General features: G+C 46.9%; 1 protein-coding gene across 2 annotated transcripts; it reads left to right on the top strand.

Annotated features, from left to right (window-relative positions):
- The first annotated feature begins 285 nt into the window (after positions 1–285).
- Positions 286–25,079, top strand: LOC100344112 (uncharacterized). 2 transcript variants are annotated; one of them, XM_002721908.6, is made up of 4 exons: positions 286–9,878; positions 16,377–16,503; positions 18,948–19,043; positions 22,608–25,079. In XM_002721908.6, the coding sequence occupies exons 1-4, from the start codon at positions 9,849–9,851 to the stop codon at positions 24,194–24,196; spliced, it is 1,842 nt and encodes a 613-aa protein (XP_002721954.1). In that variant the 5' UTR covers positions 286–9,848; the 3' UTR covers positions 24,197–25,079. The 2 variants fall into 2 exon arrangements, with proteins under 2 accessions (XP_002721954.1, XP_089176082.1); XM_089319956.1 differs by having other exon boundaries at positions 18,948–19,095.
- Positions 25,080–25,750: the final 671 nt, after the last annotated feature.

The raw sequence follows: 25,750 nt of genomic DNA, 5'->3' as shown, positions 1-25,750 counted from the left end.
CCCCGGGTTCTAGTCCCGGTTGGGGCACGGGATTCTGTCCTGGTTGCTCCTCTTCCAGTCTAGCTCTCTGCTGTGGCCTGGGAGTGCAGTGGAGGATGGCCCAAGTGTTTGGGCCCCTGCACTGATGTGGGAGACCAGGAGGAAGCTCCTGGCTTCGGATCGGCGTAGCTCTGGCGTTGTGGCCATTTGGGGAGCAAACCAACAAAAGGAAGACCTTTCTCTCTCTCTCTCTCTCTCACTGTAACTCTACCTGTCAAGTAAATAAATAAACGTCTTAAAAAAAAAAAAAAAACAATACATTACATCACTGAATTTTCCTGTTTTCTTAATACACTGATTTCTGCTCTTTATACCCTTATGTTTCATGTACTCGGCTATTAATAATTTCTTGAAGTGGATCTATAGATTATTAATTTGAGGGTGTTTTTCCTTTTTGTAAATGAAAGATCTATTTATTTGAAAGGCAGGTCAGCAGAGAGAGCATGCACATGCTTTCATCTGGTTCACTCCCTGAATGGCTGCAACAGAAGGGTCTGGGCCAGACCAAAGCCAGGTACCAAGAATTCCATCAGGTGTCCCACATGGGTGGCAGGGCCGTCTTCCACTGCCTTCTCCAGGCACACTGGCAGGAGCTGGATTGGAAGCAAAGTAGCCAGGACTTTAACTGGCATTCTGATGTGGGATGCTGGTGTCACAGGCAGCTTAACCCACTGTGCCACAAAGCTGACCCTCCCCCCACTTTTTTCTTTCCTTACACATGGCACATGGATTAAGTCCTATGGATTTCCATTACAGCACTGTTGCCTTCATCCCACAAGGTTTAATGTTTTGATTATAATTTCTTTGTTTCTAAAATTATTGGATTTCTTTTGAGACTACTTCTCTAACTTATGAATTATTTGGAAGTACATTTCATTTCCTGGTATTTGCAAGATTTCCTGCTGTTTCTTATTGATTACTAGTGTGTTTTGCATTTGCTCTCTCACTTTAAATTTGTTGACTTTTTAAAATGTCCCAGCATTTGCTGGTCTGTCTTGTTATATATGGCTGCTTGAAAGAATGTGTGTTCTGGCCGGCGCCGTGGTTCACTAGGCTAATCCTCCGCCTTGCGGCGCCAGCACACTGGGTTCTAGTCCCGGTTGGGGCGACGGATTCTGTCCCGGTTGCCCCTCTTCCAGGCCAGCTCTCTGCTGTGGCCAGGGAGTGCAGTGGAGGCTGGCCCAAGTGCTTGGGCCCCGCACCCCATGGGAGACCAGGATAAGTACCTGGCTCCTGCCATCGGATCAGCGCAATGCGCCGGCCGCGGCGGCCATTGGAGGGTGAACCAACGGAAAAGGAAGACCTTTCTCTCTCTCTCTCTCACTGTCCACTCTGCCTGTCAAAAAAAAAGAATATGTATTCTGTTTTCATTGGGTGACATTTCTTCTTTTTCTTTTTTTTAAGATTTATTTATTTATTTGAAAGTCAGAGTTACACAGAGAGAGGAGGAGAGGCAGAGAGAGAGAGGTCTTCCATCCACTGGTTCACTCCCCAGTTGGCAGCCAAAGCTGCACCAATCCAAAGCCAGGAACCAAGAGCTTCTTCCAGGTCTTCCCACACAGGTGCAGGGCCCAAGGACTTGGGCCATCTTCCATTGCTTTCTCAGGCCACAGCAGAGAGCTGGATTGAAGTGGAGCAGTTGGGCCTTGAACCAGCTTTAGCTGCTATGCCACAGCGCTGGCCCCTGGGTGAAATTTCTGTAAATGCCTCCTTGATCCCATTGATTGATGGTGTACTCAGATATTATATATCTTTGCTGGCTTACTGTCTTGTATTTCTATCACTTGCTCAGAATGGAATGTTGAAGTCCTTAACTATTATTAGAGAGTTACCCTTCCTTTAAGTTATATCTATCTTTGCTTTACTTAATTCAAAGCTGTAATTTTGATACATACACATGTAGACTTGCTCTGTCCTCTTGGTGTATTGATCCTTGTATCATTATGTAGTGCCACCTCCCTCCCCCACTCCTGTTAACGTTACTTGGTCCTGAAGTATACTTTATCTTGGTCCTGAAGTATACTTTATACTCCTGCACTTTCTGATTAATGTTTTCAGGCTTTAACTTTTTTCATTGTTTCAGTTTAAGCGTTACCTTTATGATTGCATTTGAAGTAACTTTTTTTATGATCAGCATGTTCTTGGATCATCCTGTCCATTTTGCATGTCTGTCTTAATTGGTATATTTAGACCTTTTAAGATTAAAATAATTAATTATTGATATGTTAACACATCTACCACTTTATGATTGGGTCGTTTTTTATTCTGTTTATTATTCCTGTCTTTATGTCTTTGTCTTGTGTGTTGCATCAACAACTTTTAGAATTCTATTTGATATTTTTAGTATATCTGTTTATTTTTTAGTGCTAGCTCTAATTATTATAATATACATGTAATCACAGTAAATGATATCTGTAATTTAGCACTTTGATGTTATAGGAACCTTACATCCATCAATTTCCTTTACCTTCCCATTCAATGTAAGTGTCAGAAATATTCTTTTTATACACTGAGCACCATGTTGGCAGATGTAGTTTTGTTTTTGTTTTAGAGATTTATTTATTTGGAAGGCAGAGTTACAAAGAGAGAAGGCAAGAGATCTTCCATCTGCTGGCTCACCACCCCCTCCCCCTCCCGAATGGCTGAACAGCCAGAGCTGAGCCAGGCCGCAGCCAGGAGCTTCATCCAGGTCCCCACGTGGGTGCAAGGGCCCAAGCACTTGGGTCATCTTCCACTACTTTCTCAAGCACATTAGTAGGGAACTGGATCAGAAGTGGAGCAGCTGGGACTTGAACTGGTGCTCATATGGGATGCTAGTGCTGCAGACAGCAGCTCAACCTCAACCTCAACCTGCCATGCCACAGCACCAGCCCATCAGATGTAGTTCTGTTGTTGGTTTTTGTTTTTGTTTTAGACAGGCAGAGTTAGACAGTGTGAGAGAGGCAGAGAGAAAGGTCTTCCTTCCGTTGGTTTACTGCACAAATGGCCGCTGCAACCGTATTGCGCCGTTCAGGAGCCAGGTGCTTCTCCTTGTCTCCCAAGTGGGTGCAGGGCCCAAGCACTTGGGCCATCCTCCACTGCCTTCCTGGGCCACAGCAGAGAGCTGGACTGGAAGAGGAGCAACTGAGACAGAATCCAGCGCCCAGAGCAGGACTAGAACCCGGGGTGCCGGCGCCGCAGGCAGAGGATTAGCCTAGTGAGCCACAGTGCCGGCCTCAGATGTAGTTTTTACTTCAGATATCAGATAAAGGTGACAAATCGTGAGACGCATCTTCCTTTACCCATCCCATTGTTCTGTTCTTCCTTGATAATTCCTTCCTGTTTGGTGAACTTCCTGTAGTCTTCCTTCTGGGTTGGTCTGCTGGTGACAGATTCTCTTTGTTTTCCTTCATCTGAAAATATCTATGTTCCCTTCATCCCTGAAGAATATTTTTGTGGGATATAGGATTTGGGGTTGACAGTTCTAAGCACCAGTCTCTTCCTTTTGTCTTCTGTGGTTGCAGATGAGAAATCTGCCACTATTTGAATCATTGCTCTTGCAGGTTGTAATGTGTCATTTGTTTTTCTATTTCTAAAAACATTTATTAGAAAGGTAGTGTTGCAGAAAGAGAGGAAAGAAAAAGAGATACCTTTCATCCACTGATTCACTGCCCAAATGCTCAAAATGGCAAGGGTTGTACCAGGTTAAAGCTAGGAACTAGGAACTCCATCCAGGTCTCATGTGGCTGGCAGGGACCCAAGTACTTGAGTCATCTGCTGCTTTTACAGGTGCTTTAGGAGGGAGCTGTATTGGAATTGGAGCAGCTGGATTCCACTGGTTTAGTAGTGTTCATAAGGGATGTCGCTCTGGTGTATCAGCCAACTGCACCATAGCGCTGGCCTCTGAATGTGTCCATCCACCAGGTCTCCTCTCCCCTCTCCTTTGTCTTGTAATTTTTTTTAAAGATTTATTTATTTGAAAGAATTACACGGAGAAGGAGAGAGAGAGGTCTTCCATCTGCTGGTTCGCTCCCCAATTGGCCACAGTAGCTGGAGCTGTACTGATCAGAAGCAAGGAGCCAGGAGTGTCTTCCCAGTTTCCCATGTGGGTACATAAAAGAGTTAGAAGGAGAGACAGAGAGAGAGCTTCCATCTGCTGATTCACTCCCTAGATGGTCACAATGGCTAACACAGCCAGTCTGAAGCCAGGAGCTAGAAGCTTCAATTTGGGTCTTTCACATGGATGGTAGAGGTCCAAACACTTGGGCCATCGCTCGCTGTTGCCAGGCCACTAGCCAGGAGCTGGATTGGGTATCAAGCAGCCAGGACACAAACCGGGTGCCCATATGAGATGTTGGTGTCACAGACAGCTGCTTTTCCACTGTGCCATGACACTGGCCCTTGTTTATGTTAAGCTACAATCAAAAGTTTGTGATGTGTCCAACAAGGAATTTTTTACACTGTTTAGTGGTCAGTTTTTTCTTTTAAAAAAATACTAAAAAAGATTTATTGATTTATTTTAATTGAAAGGTAGAGTGACAGGAGGGAGAGAGAACTTCCATGAAGGCAGAAGTCGGAGGCTAGGAATGCCGTCTGAGGCTCCCACATAGGTGGCAGAAGCCCAGGCATTTAGGCCGTCATCTGTCTTTGCATTGCATTAGCAGGAAGCTGGGTCAGAAGCAAAGTAGCAGGGACTTGGATCAGCACTCCAGTGTTTGCAGCATTGCAAGTGGCAGTATCCACTGTGCCACAACATCAGTTGTAGTGTTCAGCTTTTTTTAACTGTAGGTTTTTGCTATTTCCCAAATTTGGGGAATTTTCAGCCATTCAAATTTTTTTCATTCCTTTTTTTTTTTTTTAAGGTTTTATTTATTTGAGAGGTAGAGTTAAAGACAGGGAGTGGGAGAGAGAGAAAGGTCTTCCATCTACTAGTTCACTCCCCAAATGCTACAACGGCCGGAGCTGAGCCAATTTGAAGCCAGAAGCCAGAATCCTCTTCCGGGTCTCCCATGGGGGTACAGGGACCCAAGTGCTTGGGCCATCTTCCACTGCTTTCTCAGGCCATAGCAGAGAGCTGGATCAGAAGAGGAGCAGCTGGGACTAGAACTGACCCATATGGGATGCTGGTGCCACAGGCGGAGAATTAACCTACTCTGCTACAGCACCGGTCCCCCTATTCTTTCTCTTTTCTTGGTAACTTCTGCCACATGAATGGTAGGTCTTTTGTTGCTGTTAGGTTCCTCAAGTTGTCATCTCAGTAATTAATTTTGTTTTATTCTAGTCTAGTTTCTATTGTTCATACTAATTATTTCTATCGAGCTTTTATTTTTTTCATGTACCTTTTTTAAAAGATTGATTTATTTAAAGATATATTCATTTATTTGGAAAGACAGAGTTACAGAGAGAGGTAGAGACAGAGAGGTCTTCCATCCACTGCTTCACTCCCCAGATGGCCGCAATGGCTGGAGCTGCGCCGATCCGAAGCCAGGAGCCAGGAGCCTCTTTCAGGTCTCTCACGTGGGTGCAGGTTCCCAAGGACTTGGGCCATTTTCCACTGCTTTCCCAGGCCATAGCAGAGAGCTGGATCGGAAGAGGAGCAGCCGGGACTAAAACCGGCGCCCATATGGGATGCCGGTGCTTCAGGCCAGGGCTTTAACCCGCTGTGCCACAGCATCAGCCCCACTGCCATTTCTAATCTGTTGAGCTTATCCAATGTGTTCTCATTTTGATTTTTTTAATTTTCTCAATTGCTTTATTCCCATTTTTTCTTTTTTAGATTTTTTTAAATTTTTATTTAAGAGGGAGAGACAGAAAAGTCTTGCATCTGCTGGTTCACTGCCCAAATGACCAAAACTGGAGCTGAGCCATTCTGAAGCCAGGAGCCAGGAGCTTCTTCCAGGTCTCCCACGTGGGTGCAGGGGCCCAAGCACTTCAGCCATCTTCCACTGCTTTCCCAGGCCACAGCAGAGAGTTGGATCAGAAGAGGAGCACCTGGGACTAGAACCAGTGCCTATATGGGATGCCAGCACCAGAGCCGGAGGCTTAGCCTACTATACCATAGCACTATGCACCCCCTCCCCATTTTTTTTTTTTTTTTTTATTCCTCACTTTGCTTAGTTTATAATGCCAAAGGACTCTGAGAAAATCGACAGAAGTCATGGTTCTATGATAGTTTGACATTTAGTTAGAAATTCTAAATTACCTGGAGGAATGAAAGTCCTTCAGTGTTCTATTTTGAGTATCACAAAATATTTCTAGGAACGGAGAGCTGAGTGATCTGTAGATGCTGTAGGGTTATGTTCTGTAGGGAAGAGAAAGTTTTGCATGAGAAATTTCCCAGTTCTCTATACCTCATATCCTCAAAAGAGAAGTAGTCACTCCTCTTCCAGGCTTTGGTGATGGACACATACCCTTCCCTAACATAGATTATCTAGGAGTTCTTTGTTTCACACTCTCAACTATTAAGTCTAACTTTTGCTTATTAACCCCATAACCTATACCATGTTCAAATCTCCAATCTCATTTGCAGCCCACTTCTACAGTGCTTGCCTATCAAGTTCTGCCCATTTCTTTTTGTTCGTCTCATAAATATGCCCTTTGAACCTGTTCTCTACCTGTCTGCTCCACCTCACATTTCTTTCATTCCACAGATAGTACAGAATGGCTTCTGCTACTGTAACCTGACTTAAATCTCAAGTCTCCTTTGATGATCTTCCCCCTCCCCTCCAACTCCCTTTTTGGACCCGTAAGCCGCTAGCTACCTCTGTGTACTCACTGATCATTCTTGTACTCTTTCTCTGTATTCATATACACTGAGCCTGTATCCATGTGGCTGTCATCCGGCAATGGGTATGCAATCGTAACCACCATAAAAGCAAGCATGGTATTATATACATTAGACCACTGTTTTGAATGTTTTACACACATCAACTTTTTTTTTTTTTTTTTACAGGCAGAGTGGACAGTGAGAGAGACAGAAAGGTCTTCCTTTGCCATTGGTTCACCCTCCAATGGCTGCCGCGGCCTGCACGCTGTGACTGGTGCACCGCACTGATCCGAAGGCAGGAGCCAAGTGCTTCTCCTGGTCTCCCATGCAGGTGCAGGGCCCAAGGACTTGGGCCATCCTCCACTGCACTCCCTGGCCATAGCAGAGAGCTGGCCTGGAAGAGGGGCAACCGGGACAGAATCTGGTGCCCCGACCGGGACTAGAACCCGGTATGCCGGCGCCGCTAGGTGGAGGATTAGCCTAGTGAGCCGCGGCGCCGGCCTAACTCTTTTAACCTATATGAAAACTCTATTTGGCAGGTTATATTTATCCTACTTTATAGCTCAGAAAACAAGAACAGAAAGATTAAACGAATCTTTTCAGAAGTGTATGATTATGAAGTTTGGATTTAGAGGCCATGTGGGGCTCCAGAATCCATTGCATCTCAATGAGTGGCGTTGGTTTTCCTGATTACTAATTGTCAGTAAAATTGATCAAACAGTGCTTATTTATGTACAACCTATTCTCATTTGACAGTACCTCTCGGTCACTCTTCAAGTAAGGTAAATCAAACTCAGTTTTTAATGGCTGCATAATTAGTATAACTGAGTAGAAAATGCAGAGAATGCCTAGGTTTGAGGAAATTAAATCAGGTGAGGGTGGTAGTGAGAAGAAAATGACCGATGCATGGATTTGGTGTTCGATGTTGAGTTTGATGCGTGGAAGGGCGTCTCAGTGTGTGTACCTAACTTTGACCTTGTTGCCCATGTTGGACACACTGCAACCTGTTATATAGTAGACCCTCAGTGTATGTGTGATTAGGTGAGTGTACATATACCAGGGTTTTCTCCCATTGCTCACCACAAATGTATATATGGATGGCAGCATACATGACGATGTTGACCTTAAGAGAATGCATATGGACTTTCATGGACACATGTGTAAGATTCTAGAGGTCATAATGGATGCCTCTTAGTTTCCTGACGGCCTCCTCCAGGTTCAATGGTTTTCTAGGACGACTCACAGTACTTAGATTTTTTTCATACCCAATGGCAGCGATCTCTTACAGCCCAAAGATACAAAGCAAACTCAAAAGGCTCACTAGGTGAAGTCCAGAAGAAACAGGGCATCTCTAAGAGTTTTGTCTCAGTGAAGTCACATGAGATAGGCCGATCCAAAGCCAGGAACCAGTAGCTTCCAGGTCTCCCATGTGGGTGCAGGGGCCCAAGAACTTGGGCCATCGTGTGCTTTTCCAGGCTATAGCAGAGAGCGAGATCAGAAGTGGAGCAGCCGGGATTCGAACTGGCGCTCATATGGGATGTCAGCACTGCAGGCTTTGGCCTTACCTGCTACGCTGTGGCGCCAGCCCCAGTAAAGGCCCTTCCCTTTGCTCAACACTGGTGCTTCCGTCTGTGGCCCCTCCTAGCCTGGTTTTCTTTTGGAAACTAACAAATTATCTCTTCAATGGCAATTGTCCCATGACGTTCTTATCTCAATGAACATAAATAATGTTTGGCAATCCAATAATTCAAGACATTAATGGGCTACATTTTAAGAGTTTAGCAAAGCAAGTCAACCCTTGATATGTTACTTCCAAAGCCAGGGTGTCAGTGCACCACGCAAGACAAGGTGGAGAGCCGTGGATGGCACAGCAGTTGGTCCAAGTAGATGAGTAGTAACCAGGCACTTTAGGGACTGCTGTGTTGGTGGGATTTTTAGGAGGGTAGTTAGTCCTCTGAGTCTTTGTCATGGACACTTTTGAAAAGTGTCAGGCACAAGCAATTGCAGGCCGCAGATAGACAATGCATCTTCTGAGTGAGTGTCCGAGGTTGGAGGAAGAACCTGTTTCTGTATGCAGTCTCCCACGCTGCGTACATTTGTTTGCCTAATTATCCTCTGCCTTAAAGCAATTGTAGCCATGCGGTCTCCACTCTTTTCCCAGTTCCTTCCATGTCCCCACTTCCGAGCCAAGTCACCGACATTTGAACTACTCCGTTCTCGCTGTGTCTCACGTTGACCCCCGGAATGACACTTGGGCAGTGCTACCGCCCTTGTCCTCCCTTCTCCCTAAGGCGTCACCGCAGCCACTGACTGCGGTTCACCTTGCGTGTTCTCCGTCACCACCTCCTTCCTGAGACTCCTTGGCATCGTTTTCTGCATCCTTTCGGAAAAGATCCTGAAAAAGAGGCAACGTGGGCAGGGAAGTCACGGACCCAGTGGAAACCCAGGCTCGCCTTTTGCACTCGCCCCGATTCGGGGGGGAGCGTCCCGGTCTCCCGAGGTTTTATTTCCCCGTGAGCTCAGGTTTCTGCTCACTCTAAAAAGGAGACCTGGCGGAAGATTGCTCTCCGAAAGTTTCCTCGCAGCTGGCCGGCTCTGCGAGAAAAGACTGCATTACCCAGGAGGCATTGCCGCGTACGGCCGCGGCGTGCGCCGGTCGGGGACCTCCCGGGACAGGAGCGCTCCCGGCGGCTCACGCGAGCGGAGGCGGGACTTCCGGCTCCCCGGCGGAAACGTCATCTTCCAGTGCCGGGTTGTTCCTGACAGGTTGTGGGCAGCGGAGAGCAGGGCCGAGCGTATTTCCAGCCTCGAGTGAGGAGTGCGTCCACCATGCGCACGTCTGTGTAGCCTGACACTTCCCCTCGTACTAGCAGCGTGTCTGTAGCTGGGACCTCAGCCTCCACACCCGCCTTCTGTGTCCACCTCCGACGCGGTGCCGTGCGCTTTGTGCGCGTTTGGCACGGAGACTGGGTTTCTGAGTGCGACAGCCAACCGAGGTCACTGCACCGAGGGCAGAGAAGGGCTGGGGGTCGTCTGCGCCCCACTGGGTCCTCAGCGTCCCGAGATGGCGGCGGCGTTGATGGACCCGGAGCAGGTGAGTGGATGGGGTTTTGGCTTTGCAGCCTCTCTGCCAGCTCGGAGAGATCCGGGTAGGCTGTAAGCCTCGAAGCCACTCGATGTCTCCCTGTCGTTGTCACTTGTTTATGAACAGCTGTTGTCACTTTATCGCTGTCCCCTGACGCTGTCCGGACTCTGACAGAGCTCAGTCGGAAGGTGAAGGACTGATGATGCCTCCTTGGGGCTCCCATCGCGCGTCATAAATGCAAACGCTGACTGTGGCCTTGAGGCTCTACCGCTGACCTTGTCTCCTTCAGCTTTCCCCATGTTCGTCAGCATCCAGCTGTTGCGGGTTGAGTAGGATGTGTCCTCAAAACTCATGCAACTGTTTAACATCTTTTTTAAAAAGGGTTTATTTTGTGGATTTGAATGGCAGTGTTAGAGAGAGAGCTTCCATCTCCCGGCTCACTCCCCAAATAGCCAAAACAGCTAGGGCTAGGCCAGGCCAAGCCAAGAGCCGGGAGCTTCCTCTGGGTCTCCCCCGTGGGTGCAGGGGCCCAAGCACTAGGGCCATCTTCCACTGCTTTCCCACGCACATCAGCAGGGAGCTGGATCAGAAGTGGAGCAGCTGGGACTTGAACCGGAAGCCACATGGGATGCCTGTGTCTCAGGAGGCAGCTTTACCTGCTACCTGCTGCACCACAATGCCGGCCCCTAAACCAATGCCTTGATCTAATGATTGATTGATTGATTAAGGGTGGAGACTGGAACTAAAGTTGGCATCTCAGAGGTGGGGCCCATGGGTCATTGGGGGTGTGCCCTCAGAGGGTTCAAGGTCTTCCTAGCTGCACTCTCTCTGCTTACCTCAGGACGTGATCCTTTCTCCACACCCATCATTAGCCAGACTCCAGACTGTGGGGCCAACCCGCCCTGTAACCTCAAACTGTGAGCTGAAACAAACGAAACTCCTCTCAGGTGTTTTAGTGAAAATAATGGGAAATGGGCTAATACAGAAAATTGGTATGGGAAAATGGGGTTGCCACTATTAACTACACCTTTAGATTGGGAGGAGCCTTTGGAATTGATTTGCTGGCAAGGGTTGGAAGAATTTGGAGAAGGCTAGGGAAAGCCTAGAGTGTTGTAAGCCGAGTGTGTTGGGCAACTCTGATGGGGCTCAGTCGGTAGAAATGTGAAGGCAGAAAGGCCAGGCTGATGAGGTTTCGGTGGAAATGAGATTCTTATTGGGAATCGGATTAAGGACCAGCCTTGCTGCAGTGTGGCGTGGGGCCTGGCTGTATAGTTTCTCTGTGGGGAGAGTTTGTGGGATGCTGAACTTCGTGGTGGCCTGGCTTGTTTGGCAGAGATTGCCAGAGTGTTCAGTCAGTAGTAGAGATGTTAATGGCCACTCATAGAACGTTTTGCAGTGAGGATCAGGAGCAGAAGGGAGCAGAGTGGTGGTGGTGGTGGTGGTGGGGGTGGTGGTGGTGGGGGTTGACTAGAGAAGGAAGAAAAGGCTGCAGTTCGGTTTGGGACAGGAAACTCCGTGGAGAAACTGCTTCCTGAAGACATTGGTTCAGGTAAAAGGTAGTCATGTGTTAATGGGCAGGACAATGGGATGGAGACTTGAAGGCTTCTACCTCTTTGAGGCTACTTCTGCAGTCACTGCCACATTAGAGGCATAGAAATGCAAATTTGTTTTGGGGATCTTCCTGGGCAGAGTCCTCTCATGAAGCTGTGCCCCCGTTGGTAGCAGATCTCAACACTGTCCATTTGGTGGCTTGTGGGGTGCAGGAGCACTGGCCCTTAGGCATCCTTTTTTTTTTTTTTTTTTTTTAGATTTTTAAAATTTATTTGAAAGAGGGCCGGCGCCATGGCTCACTTGGTTAATCTTCCACCTGTGGCGCTGGCATCCCATATGGGCACCAGGTTCTAGTCCCGGTTACTCCTCTTCCAGTCCAGCTCTCTGCTGTGGCCCAGGAGGGCAGTGGAGGATGGCCCAAGTGCTTGGGTCCCTGCACCCACATGGAAGACTAGGAAGAAGCACCTGGCTCCTGGCTGCGGATCAGCGCAGCGCCGGCCATAGCGGCCATTAGTAATGGGAGTGAACCAACGGGAGGAAGACCTTTCTCTCTGTCTGTCTCTCACTGTCTGTCACTCTGTCAATAAAAAAAAAAAAATTTATTTGAAAGACAGAGTTACAGATGGCCACCACTGGCAGAACTGGGCCGATCTGAAGCCAGGAGCCAGGAGCTTCTTCACTTCTGGTCTCCCACATGGGAGTAGGGGCCTGAGGACTTGGGCTTTCCCAGGCCATAGCAGAGGGCTGGATTGGAAGTGGAACAGCTGGGGCTCAAACTGGTGCCCATATGGGATGGCCACACTGCAGGCGGTGGCTTTACCTGCCTTGCTACAGCACCAGCCCCTAAGTACCTTAAATTTTTGAGCTGGAAGACCGCACTTTCACCACTCTCCTTTGTGATCTGATGCCCCTACCTGACCACACCTGGATGCCTACCTGCCAATCCTGCTACATAACCATGCCCTTTTGGAAGTGGATAAAAGCCCTGAAACACGGTGGGCCTGGCCCTTTCTTTTTCCCTTTTTGCCCTTTTTCGCCATTAAGGACCTTTGTTGCCCTTGTTGCCCTGCACCTTCGGGCCGCCTGCGCCCTCAGCCTTCGCTTCGCTGCCTGTGATAAGCTGCTAGTAGTAGCTGCTCTTAACCAGCTGCACGTGGCTTCCGACCTGCTCTCTGATCATTGTAGCCCCAACTTAATTTCCAGACTTTCCTTCCTCCCTTAAGGTCCTCACTCTCCAATGCATTTCTCTCACTGAATAAAAAGCTTAAAAACTTACCATGCTGCCTGGTTTATTTGAGGCAGGATTCAGAATTCTCTGAATTCATGGCAAGAACCCACACAGCTTATTACTTTCAGAAATATTAGTAAGCAAATCGGTATCAAACCTACAAACCTGACCATGCAAAGTTCTCTTCCATTTCCCAGCCTTTGTCCGTGCACTTTTTCCTTTGCCTGGGACGCTGCCCTTGTTTCCGCCTACATGTCACCTGTTTGGAGATGCCTTTCCTACTGGTTTAGACTGCAGTGGCCCTTCACACAGGCCCAGGTGTTAAGGGCTGGGTTGGGCCTAAATTGATTTTCCAGACTCTTGTCTTTTACTTAGAGAAGAATTCTAAGTACAGACCCAAACAGCATGCAATGTGATAAACTTTATTTACAAAGTGGGAAAAATACACAGGCTCATTAGGGCTTTATGAGGAAGAGTGAGCCAAAGAAAGGGAATTATCACACCCTGCTCTCTTCATGAGTCCACGAGGAAGAGCTAGAGAACTTCTGTTCTTCCTAGCTTTTTATGAGCTTTAAAAAAATAGAAGTGTTTACATGGTGCCACCCCTACATCTCCAGTAACAGAAAGTACTTCTTGGGGAGAGGTCTTCTGATTGACAGGTAAGTGAATGTGGCAACCCAGTGTGAAGGAGGTACAGTTTCCAGCACATGAACTTAAAATTATCTAAGCTTTCCTACATCACAGGGTCTGGCATTTTTATGTAGGAAGGCCAGAACATTAAAGGACCATGCTGAGTTGATTTTGTCCAGGATATTACAGGAACAAATAATTACAACAGTGTCATAATAGCTGAGGTGTCCTTTATGTGGGCTGGTAGGCAGCTATGATATATCACCTCATTTAATCCTGAAGTCCTTAGAATTTGGTCCTATTATCATCATGCTAACAGAGGTTCAGCTACATGCCCCCGGTCACTACCATTCTTAAAGTATCGGAGACTAGCAATCAGTACGTCTACCATCACAGGCTAGGTAGACCTGTGGGTGTCATCTAAAGTGAAGTTTGCCAGATGAGCAGACCTACTTCCAGCAAGATGTCTTGGGCATGTGGGGTCATGGTATTTCATGCAGGTGGAACTGTGTGCCCAAAAAAGGGTATTTTGGTTGATTGAAGTTCCTATCTACTGACACTTGTCCTGGCTGGGAAGGTGAGCTTGTATGGTCTTACATGTCTCATCCTACTCAGCCAGGTTATACGTATGTCTTGTCAAGGGTCCATGTTATGCTTTTCACAGCTTGCTGTATCCCGTGACTCCTGTTCCCTCTGCCTGAAATAGTCTGGCCTTTGGGATCTGTCCCAGCATGACTGGGTGGGAAGAGGAAGTGGTGGCTCATTATGGATCCTCCTGGGCACTTGCTTCAGGTCCTACCAATTCACAGACATGTGTGAACACCTTAGGTGACTTTTTTATTGGTATTTTTATTTTGTAGTTTATTTTATATAAAATTTTAAATATAATTTTTAATATTTTGCCACATTCACTGCATATATAGACTTTATATGTATTACATTTTTCTTGAAAACAGTAATATCATGAAGTGAGGGATTCATGACAGTGATCATGATGTGACTGTCATATACATGATATGATTTAATGAAGCAATATTTATAACTAAATGCCAAATGATATCTACCCAGTTTTTATACTCTATTTATTAACTTCCACAAATAAGAGAAAGCTGCAATATTTGTCCTTCTGGGCTGACTAGTTCAATCCATTTTGTTGGAAATGTCATGGTTTCATTCTTTTCAATGGCTGAGTAATAATCCATTATGTATATATACCTGATTTTCTTTATCCAGTCATCAGCTGATGGACATCTAGGTTGACTCCATATCTTTGCTCTTGTGAATTGAATTGCCTTAAACATGCGGATGCAGATCTCTCTCTCATATGCTGATTTCACTTCATTTGGGTATAGTAGTCAGCTTTTGATTACTGTAACTAAAATATCTGAGAGATGCTTCTTGGGAAGGAAAAGGTTTATTTTGGCTCATAGTTTGGAGGTCGCAGTTCAGGATCAGGTGACCCCATGAGTCTGGCATCTGATGGAGCTGGCAACAGTAGAACATGTGTATGGGAGAAATCACATGGTGGTCAGGAGACAGAAAGGAAAGTTAGGCCAAACTTGGCCTAAGAAACCAATTCTGTTGCTAAAAATAGCTTACAAGGGCCAGATCCAGTGACCTAAAGGCCTCACGCTGAATCCATCTTTGATAACTGGATCAAGAATCCACCCTGATCCACTCGTTGGTCCATTGACCATTAACCGCAGGACTTGGGGTTAAACTTCTGCATGAGTTTTGAGGAACTATATCCTATTCAAACCATAACAGTGTTGATTTCCAGGGCTATAGCCATTCACTCCAGTCTGTCTGTCTGTCTGACTTTCTTTCTTTCTTCTTACAAGATTTATTTGTTTATTTGAAAGTCAGAGTTACACAGAGAGAGGAGGAGAGGCACAGAGAGAGAGAGAGAGAAAGGTCTTCCATCCTCTGGTTCACTCCCCAATTGGCTGCAACGGCTGGAGCTGCACCGATCTGGAGCCAGGAACCAGAGCTTACTCTGGGTCTCCCACATGGGTGCAGGGACCCAAGGACTTGGACCATCTTCCACTGCTTTCCCAGGCCATAGCAGAGAGCTGGATTGAAAGTGGAGCAGCCGGGTCTTGAACCGGCGTCCATATGGGATGCCGGCACTGCAGGTGGCGGCTTTACCTGCCACGCCACAGCACCGGCCGCATCTCCAGTGTTTCTACAACATTTTTTCCCTTTAATTCTTATGACTATTCTTGATGAAATGGGAAATATTATATTGATTTGGAAATTGAGGCTCAAAGAAAAGAAATGACGAGGTCGGTGCTGTGGCGCAATGGGTTAACGCCCTAGCCTGAGGTACCAGCATCCCATATGGGCGCCAGTTCGAGACCTGGCTGCTCCACTTCCGATGCAGCTCTTGGCTGTGGCCTGGGAAAGCAGTGGAGGATGGCCCAAGTGCTTCGGCTCCTACACCTGTGTGGGAGACCCAGAAGAAGCTCCTGGCTCCTGGCTTCAGGTTGGCACAGCTATGGCCATTGCAGCCATCTGGAGAGTGAACCATCGGATGGAAGACCTCTATCTCTGCCTCTCCTCTCTCTGTGTAACTCTGACTTGCAAATAAATAAATCTTTAAAAAAAAGAAAAGAAATGATGTCCCCCAAGGTCACATAGCAGGCCCATATTGATTTAAGGAGTTTTGATTTTGAAGCTTGAGTTTCTTCCTGTAGAGCTGGGCACTTTCAGTTGCATTACCGTGGCATATAAGGCTGTCAGCATGAGACAGAACACACGGTGATGGCCAGTAAGCTCAGATGCTGTTGGTTGTTTTTGTTATTCTTTCCCGATTCTCTGACATTCCAGATTTACTCTCTGTTCCTCATGGCCCACTCAGTAGTGTTCTAACATTGCCTCAGTTTTCACCAGCTTGTCACTGGAAGCCTCTCCTTCCTCTGTTCTCTCATGGTGTCTCCAAGTGCGTGTGCCCCTGGCCCTTGAGCACAGCACAGGGCTCAGCCCCTAGAGGTGCCTGATGGTTTGGCACTCCGGTTTCTGCGTCTTTTGCTGTGATTGAGTGATGGCTTCTTATCCTAAGTGTTGCAAGGCAAACATTACTATCCCTGACTTTCCAGGTGTCTGTGACCTTCAAGGATGTGGCCCTGACATTCACCCAGGAGGAGTGGGGACAGTTGGATGTGGCTCAGAGGACTTTGTACCAGGAGGTGATGCTTGAAACCTGTGAGCTTCTGGTCTCCCTTGGTAAGTCCTCTCCAGCATTTGAGGCACCTGAAGTTTCCCTCCTACTCTGGCTGTGGGTCTGGCTGGTCAAGCCCTCCTTGCTCCCCACCCTTTGCACTATTTTCTGGAGTCACCCCTTCCTTCCTGACCTTGGATCTCAGTTAAGGAGGGTTAAGCAAGAAACATAGTTTCTATATGTGTAGGCAGGAGATGGAAATGTTTTGCAGAACCCAAAGTCAGCATTTCTAGCTGGGCCCCTTGAGAGAGGAAGCACAGTTATGCCCTGCTTCGAGGTCTATTGGCTGCTCTTTGTGAATGTGCTCCTACCACTGTCTTGTCAATTTTTTTTTAATTTGTTTGAAAGGCAGAGTTACAGAGGGAGACACAGAGAGAGAGAGCGAGAGAGAGAGAGATTGTCCATCCGCTGGTTCACTCCCTTTAATGGCCGCAATGGCAGGAGCTGGGCCAGCCTGAAGCCAGGAGCCTGGAGCTTCCTCCAGGTCTCACATGGGTGCAGGGGCTCAAGCACTTGGGCCATCCTCTACTGCTTTCCCAGGAGCATCAGCAGGGAGCTAGATGGGAACCAGTGCCCATAAGGGATACTGGCATCACAGTTGGCAGCTCAACCTGCTACACCACAACACCGGCCTCTGCTACTGTCTTCTCAGGAACTTTTTCTATATGATGGCTTGTGGTTGTTGTTTTTTTTTTCCCCCAGAAGGAAGTGGCCACCTGATTCTCAGAGCCCTTTTCCTTTCCCATGTCTACTTCCTGCATGTTTATATTGTTTCTCTCTTCAGGCTCCACTTACTTACCTCTCCTGGTATCCTGTCCTTTATAAGTAAGGAAAACAGCTGGAGCAGTGAGTTCTCTGTAAAGCGTAATCCATTCTGTGTAAAAAACACTTTCCAGGGCTGGCACTGTGTTGTAGTGGCTAATCCTCAGCCTGCGGCACCAGCGTCCCATATGGACACTGGTTCATGTCCCAGTTGCTCCTCTTCTGATCCAGCTCTCTGCTTATGGCTTGTGAAAGCAATGGAAGATGGCCCAAGTGCTTGGGCCCCTGCACCCTCATGCAACACCCGAAAGAAGCTCCTGGCTCTTGGTTTCAGATCAGCTCAGCTCCGGCCACTGCAGCCATTTGGGCAGTGAACCAGCAGATGGAAGACCTCTCTCTCTGTCTCTCCTTCTGTCTGTAACTCTACCTCTCAAATAAATAAATAAATCTTTTAAAAAAATACTTTCCTTATGAGATGCTGTCCCTTACATTTTGGGTTGGTAAGAGACCTTTGTTCCATGACTATTGATATTATTAGGTGACGCTTAATGTTTGTGTCAGTATTTGCATGTGATCAAATCATTTTGTAGGATTTTTCCCCAGTTTTTTCATGTTTTAGTGATTCATGAAATCCTGAAGCCTAGAGTCTCTGAGTCTGCCCCCACCCTCCCCTGGTATTCCCTGAGGATTGAATCCCCTGAGTTAGCTCTCCTTCTCAGCTACCTCAGCAGCCCACACATTAGTGTTTGCTGTTTCCTCCCTAACATGGGCACACTTGAGAGATTAGGGTCTGGTGCCAAAGCCCAATCCCAGTCATACTTCTTTTGGGTCATGTGTTCCGGGGCAAGTTAGTGAACGCTGTGCACCTTCATTTTCATATGGATGAAATGGGAGGTACGGTAGTATCTGTTTCATACAGCTGTTGTGAATGTACACACCAGAGAGCAGCACTTGGTGACATGTGCCTGTGTGCAGGTTAATAACTGTGACTGCTGGTGTCACCAATTCTTACTGAAGTCTTGATTGTCAGCAGTATGCTTGGAATCCCTGTTTTCAGCAACAGTGTTGTGTAGCTTTGTGGTTAAAATGGCCAAATGCCACAGATGACCAGACTCGGGTTTACGTCTTGGCTCAGCCATTCACCATTTCCCAATGACAAATCACTTTATCTGGCTGAACTTTAATTTCTTCATATATAAAATGGTGTTGATCACAGTATATACTTCATGTGGGTGCTGTGAGGAAATACTGAGATAGAATTTTTCATGCAAGGCTGACAGAAATAGCAATATAATACTTTGCTTAGGACCTGAAAAAAGACTTGGATAAATGAAGACATTTGCTTCTTCCTCTTTATTCAGAGTGGCCAGTGTAGGTCACCATTCACATTAGACCACAGGATCAAGGATGTCATTTGCAAGATGAGGGAGGCCTGGGCTTTTCCACTTGCCAAGGAGGCTGTGGTCACCTGGGGAGTGTTTAAAATCTGTTGATGTCCTGGCTAATCTTCAGATGTTTGAATTATTCTATAGTGACAAATAGGCATTCCCAGGGCTCGCCAGTTCACAGACAGTTAAGGCTTTGTGCCTTGGAATACATAGACAGTAACTTTAGGAAATGTGTCTGCACAGTGTTGAGATTCTAGAATGGAGTTCAAAATTATCCCTATGTCCGTTTCTATTCACAGGCTGTCCTTTGTCCCAGCCAGAGCTTATTCACCAGATGGAGCACAACCCAGAGGTATGGATGGCAATGAAAGAGCTCTCCCAGAGCTTCTGTCCTGGTAGGTACCAACAGCTGGCAAAGTGGAGAGAAGGGACCTAACAGAACAAAAGGTGACCGCTTGCTTATGAATGGGTTGGGGGTGGGGGGTTGGAAATCCAACTGAAGTCCGTTCATTCTCACTGCTTTGTAGGTGTCTCATGAAAACCTGTAAGATTTATTTACTTATTTATGTGAAAGGCAAAGCAACAGAGAGAAGAAAAGATATTTTTCATTTGCTGACTCACTCCCCAGATAATCACAATAGCCAGGAACTTCGTGCAGGTCTCCCACTGAGTGGCAGAACTTGACCATCTTCCTGAGGCTTTCTGGGCACATTAGCAGGAACTTGGATTATAAGCAGAGCAGCAGGACTCAAACTGGCTCTCTGATATTGTGGCAGCATCGCAAGCCTCAGGTTAACCTGCTGTACCACTATCCTGGCCCACTGTTTGACTTTTCATCCCATTCCTTTAAAAAATATTATTTTTTAATTTATTTGATCTTCTAGTTCACTCCCATAATGCCTGCAATGGCCAGGGTCCCGAAGATAGGAACTTGGAACTCAATCCAGGTCGCCCATGTGAATTGCAGAGATCCAGCTTACATGAGCTTTCATTGCTGCCTCCCAAGATCTTCATTAGCAGGAAGATGGAATCAGGAATCAAATCCAGGTGTTCCCATATAGGAGTACTACAATTCTGTTTTCTGGTGGGTGGAAGCATTGACTTCTGTTAAAAATATACTCTGGTGTGTTTACAGGCTGGGTTGCGGAGTAAGCCTGTGTTTGGCTTTAATAGAAACTGCCCAACATATAGGCAGAGTGACTGCACCATTTCATTTTCCCAGCATCCGTGTGTGAAAGCTTCCATTACTCCCATTCCTTGTCAGCACTTGGTACTGTGCTCTTTGCTCTGTGAGGCCCTGTGAGGAGCTTTCTTTGCTCTGTAGTACTGCGGCTAGTCCTTGTACGGTCACTGCTTTCATCCTAACAGTGACTGGATGTTCATGATTCACAGTTTACTGAACCCTGATGCAGTGCCTGCCACTGTGCCACGCACTGTCCTGGCATTTTTCTCATTTAATGCTCATGACAACCTATGAGACAGAAACTCAGAGTTCTGCATAGTGTCTCAAATAAGGAAATTAAGACTAGAAACAGCCTCACCTTAGTCTAACCTCAGCTGATTTGGTACAGGCAGGATTTGGACTAAGGTGTTGGGACAACAGAGCTACATTCTTCCTCTTCCTCTTTCCTCCTCTGCCTTTTCCTCCCCCCACTTCTCTCTCTTTTAAAAGTTTTATTTATTTGAAAGGCAAAGTTACAGAAAGATCTTTTATCCACTGGTTCACTCTCCCAAATGGCTGCAACAGCCAGGGCTGGAACTCTATTTGGGTCTCCTACATTGGTACAGGGACACAAGCACTGTGGACATCTTCACTGCATCCCCAGGGAGCTGGGTCAGGGGTGAAGCAGCCAGGACTGGAACTGTCACCCACCTGGGAAGCTGGAGTCCATCGCAGCGGTTTAATCTGCTGCACCACAACACCGGCCCCCGGAGCTGCATTCTTAACCTCCAGCAACAATAGCTCAAGATGCAGCACAGACTTTTCCAGCCTCACTGTGGTGTTTGGCTGCCTTGAACTCTTTCCCTGTTCTCACTGGAGTTGCCTGCTGTTCTTACTCTGCCCTTATTGAGTTTTCTGGGACTAGGGCTGTGATTTTTATGCTTTTAAACCAGAATATTCCTGTGGTTTCTATACTGTTTTTATTGGATGTCAGTTATGCAGATTTTGATTAGTCATAAACCTTAGTTTATGATATTCTCTCATCACTGACTCATGAGTGACCATGATTAACTAATATTAGTTTAATTATTCATTCTCATGCATTTCTCAATGATATCACTCAGCATGAGGACATTACTCATACTATACTCGCTTAGACAGTTTTGGTTGCTGTAACGAAAATACTAAAATTTGAATGGCTTAAACAGCAAATATTTCTCACAGTCTTGGAGGTTCGAAAGTCTAAGATCTAGGTGCTGTAAGATCTGGTGTCTGGGGAGAATTTTTTTTAAGATTTATTTATTGGAAAGGTAGAGTGACAGAGGGGGAGAGGGAGAGAAAGAGATTAATTTTCCATCTGTTAGTTCATTTCCCAAATGGATACAACAGCCAGATCTGAGCTAGGGTGAAATCAGGAGCCAGGAACTTCCATCTGGCTCTCCAGCATGGGTACAGGGGCCCAAGTCCTTGGGCCACCTTCTGCTGCTTTCCCAGGTGCATTAGCAGGAAGCTAGGTGGAAGCAGAGTAGCTGGGACTTGATCTAGCACCCTGATGAGGGATGCTGATGTCACTAACAGCAGCTCAACCTGCTGCACCACAGTGCTAGCCCTTTGTGTCTCTTATAAGAGCGCTAACCATATCATGGGGATGCCACTCTAAGACCTCATTGTTTTACAAGGGCTCCATTGCTAAACGCCATTGTGTCGGGGTTTCTGTTTACAGCATAAGCACTTTAGGGCACAGAGATGCTCAGACCATCACACCCACCTGCCTACCTTTGTGTGCTTCTTCCTTTTCCATGCAGACTTCTTCAGAGATGATCATTGGCTTTGGTTTTTGGGTATAAGTTTTTTTTTTTTTTATTTAAAGTGTTTTCACTTAATATTTTTCAAAAGAACAATGTTTCAAGAGTCCAAGGACTCCTACAAAATAATGCAAGCATAAGTTTCAGGGATTTCAAATCATAGTTGGTACAGAGTCACTGTTTTCATCTTCTTTTTTTTTTTTTAAGGATTTATTTATTTATTTGAAAAGTAGAGTGAGAGAGAGACAGATCTTTAATCTACTGATTTTCTCCCCAGGTGGCCACAATGGCCAAGGCTGGGCCAGCCTGAAGCCAGGAGCCAGGAGCTTCATTTGGGTCTCCCAGGTGGCTGCAGGGGCCCAGGGACTTGGGCCATCTTCCTTTGCTTCCCCTGGCACATTAGCAGAGTGATGGATCAGAAATGGAACAGCCAGGGGCCGGCGCTGTGGCGCAGAGGGTTAGTGCCCTGGCCTGAAGTGCCAGCATCCCATATGGGCACCGGTTCTAGTCCTGGCTGCTCCTCTTCCAATCCAGCTCTCTGCTATGGCCTGGGAAAGCAGTGGAGGATGGCCCAAGTCCTTGGGCCCCTGTACCCACATGGAAGACCCGGAAGAAGCTCCTGGCTCCTGGCTTCAGGTCAGCACAGCTCCAGCTGTTGCGGCCATCTGGGGAGTGAACCATCGGATGGAAGACCTCTCTCTCTGCCTCTCTTCTCTCTGTGTAACTCTGACTTTCAAATAAATAAATAAATCTTAAAAAAAAAAAAAAAAAAAAAAAACTGTCCTCTGGGAACTTAAAAAAAAAAAAAAAAAAAGAATTGGAATCGCCAGGTCACAAACTAGCACCCATATGGGATGCTAGCATCATAGACAGTGGCCTCACCTGCTGTACCATGACACTGGGCCCATCCTCTGGTCCCTGCTGAAATGGTAATTTTATTTATTCTATGATGCTATCACTAATAACCCCTCTGTATGTTGTATTCCCTTCAGGTGAGAACACAAAACCTAAAGCCACAGAGCCCAACCCTTTGTTCCTGCATGAGAAAGTCTCATTCCGGGAACATCTGATAGAGGGAGCCTCAAGGGATTCCCTGTTGGTACACTCCAGGGATCAGGATGGGCCATCTGAAATTCAGGAGGAACACTTGAGACCAGGGATGGACACCCAGAGGGAGTGGCTCCCTGGGAAAAGGAGCCCGGAACATGGTTGTTTAGAGACAGCTGGTGTTTGTTCAAGGATTGTACAAGAGCAAGTCTCTGCAGAAGATGCCATCTGTGATAGTGACTCTAATGGACCAGTTACCGATCCCGTGATTCATGAAGGAAGGAATCTCTACATATGCAAGGAATGTGGGAAAGTGTTTAACAAGAATTGCTTCCTGACACGGCATGAGCGGATGCACAGCGGGGTGAAACCCTACAGATGCCTAGAATGTGGGAAAACCTTTAGTAAGAGCACACATCTTCTTCAGCACCACATCATCCACACCGGGGAGAAGCCCTACAAGTGCATGGTGTGTGGCAAGGCCTTCAACCGCAGTTCACACCTTGTACGGCACCAGCGGATCCACACTGGGGAGAAGCCTTACAAGTGCGGTGAATGTGGAAAGGCCTTCACCCACCGCTCTACTTTTGTCTTGCACAAGAGGAGCCACACTGGAGAAAAACCTTTTGTGTGCAAAGAGTGTGGCAAAGCCTTTCGAGATCGGCCAGGTTTTGTAAGACACTACATTATTCATACTGGAGAAAAACCCTATGAGTGCCTTGAGTGTGGGAAGGCCTTCAACCGCCGGTCATGCCTCACATGGCACCAACAGATTCACACTAGAGTGAAACCCTTTGAGTGCAACGAATGTGGGAAAGCATTTTGTGAAAGTGCAGACCTCATTCAGCACTACATCATCCACACCGGGGAGAAGCCCTACAAGTGCATGGAGTGTGGCAAGGCCTTCAACCGCAAGTCACACCTCAAGCAGCACCAGCGGATCCACACTGGGGAGAAGCCGTATGAGTGCGGTGACTGTGGAAAGGCCTTCACCCACTACTCCACTTTTGTCTTGCACAAGAGGACTCACACAGGAGAAAAACCCTATGAGTGCAAAGAATGTGGGAAAGCTTTCAATGATAGGGGCGACCTCATCCGGCATTTCAGCGTCCACACTGGTGAGAAGCCCTTTGAGTGCACGGAGTGTGGGAAAGCCTTCAACCGCAGGTCGCACCTCACCAGACACCAGAAGATTCACACTGGAGAGAAGCCCTATGAGTGCATTGAGTGTGGGAAAGCTTTTTGCCGGAGTGCAAACCTTATCCGACACTCCATCATCCACACTGGCGAGAAGCCCTATGAGTGTAGTGAGTGCGGGAAGGCCTTCAATCGCAGCTCATCCCTCACTCATCATCAGAGGATTCACACTGGGAGAAACCCTCCCAGCGGAACAGGGGTGGGAAGACCCTTTGCAAGTATGCAAGCTTCAGTCATCCCAGAGCTTGTGTTAAGGAGTGACTTTTTGAATGTCACCACTGAGAAAAAGCTGTGGTCAGAGGAAACATCCTACTCAGCCTCCAGCCATCCATACTGAAGAGAAACTGCATTAGCATTGCGGATATTGGTCATTGAAAGGGTGCTGTTTGAAACTGGCCCAGCCTTGAATTTGTTTCTGCCTCTCAGAATTCATCCATGAGAAGGACCCAGCGGTTATTACTGTTATGTGCTCTTAGGGAAACCTTCGGCCGAAACTGTACTCTTGGTTCACGGTACAGTGTTCTCTCAGGGATTTCTATTTATACTTTTTTTAAAAAATTATTTATTCAGGAGAGAGAGCACTCATATTTGCTGGTTTACTTCCCAGATGCCTGCAGTGGCTGAGCCTGGGACAAGGCCAAAGCCAGAAACCAGGAACTCAATCAAGGTCCCCCATGTGGGTGGCAAGAACCCAACTGCCTGAAGCTGGAGGCAGGTTTTGAACCCAGGCACTCAGATATGGGTTGCGGGCATCTTAACTGCTAGGCTGAATGCCCACCACTCTCAGGGATTTTTAAATGAGGAGGAAGAGACACAGAAAGGAGAAACCAATGAAAGCATAGCTTCATTAGACACTTTGGCAAGCCTATGGTGATTTGGAATCCCTTTTTTTATGGATAGATGAGAATGTTATTTCAGAAACAAACAAAAGGGCCTCATCTTTTTTTCCCCATATATATATATTCACTGCCACCCAGCGTCAGTACAGTTAGACAAATGAGAGTTTGTTTAAAAAAATGTATTGGAAACATTCTTTATTTTGTTTCTACCCTTGAGCAAGAGCGTTAAGTCATTGAGAAGTATAGAAACTCGAGTTGTGAAATACTTTCATATATAAGGAGATAAGAATGTATATATCAGTGGACACATTTCATCACACACCTAAGACTGAATTTTAAAAGTTTCTCCATTTTCTAATAAACAGGCAATTTTTAAATTTATTTGAGACAGATTGATTTCCCATCTGCTGGTTCTTTCCCCAAATGCCTGCCAAGGCTGGGGCAGGGCCATGGCCAAGGCTGGAGCCAACTACTCAAGCAGTCATTGCTGCCTCCAAGCTCTGCATGGGCAGGAAGCTGAAGTCGGGAGCCAGAACTGGACATGGAGCCTAGGCATGCCAATGTTGGATGTGTGTATCCCTGCCAGCATTTTAACTGGCCACCTGGCCCTCTGCATGTGGGATGGGGATGGTCATGTAACTATATACAGTGTGGCCCAGATGAGACCTCATTCTTTTTTTTTTTTTTTTTTTTTTTGACAGGCAGAGTGGATAGTGAGAGAGAGAGACAGAGAGAAAGGTCTTCCTTTTGCCGTTGGTTCACCCTCCAATGGCCGCCACGGCTGGCGCACCCCACTGATCCGAAGGCAAGAGCCAGGTACTTCTCCCGGTCTCCCATGGGGTGCAGGGCCCAAGGACTTGGGCCATCCTCCACTGCACTCCCTGGCCACAGCAGAGAGCTGGCCTGGAAGAGGGGCAACCGGGACAGAATCTGGCGCCCCGACCGGGACTAGAACCCGGTGTGCCAGCGCCGCAAAGCGGAGGATTAGCCTAGTGAGCCGCGGCGCCAGCCCGAGACCTCATTCTTCCCTCTGGTATTTCTCAACTTCTTAA

This window comes from Oryctolagus cuniculus, chromosome 18 (assembly GCF_051225735.1).
Source record: "Oryctolagus cuniculus isolate XC-2025 breed Fujian yellow rabbit chromosome 18, ASM5122573v1, whole genome shotgun sequence".
Taxonomy (NCBI): domain Eukaryota; kingdom Metazoa; phylum Chordata; class Mammalia; order Lagomorpha; family Leporidae; genus Oryctolagus; species Oryctolagus cuniculus.
Note: the sequence above shows the minus strand (reverse complement) of the source record. Positions and strands in the feature narration are given on the sequence as shown.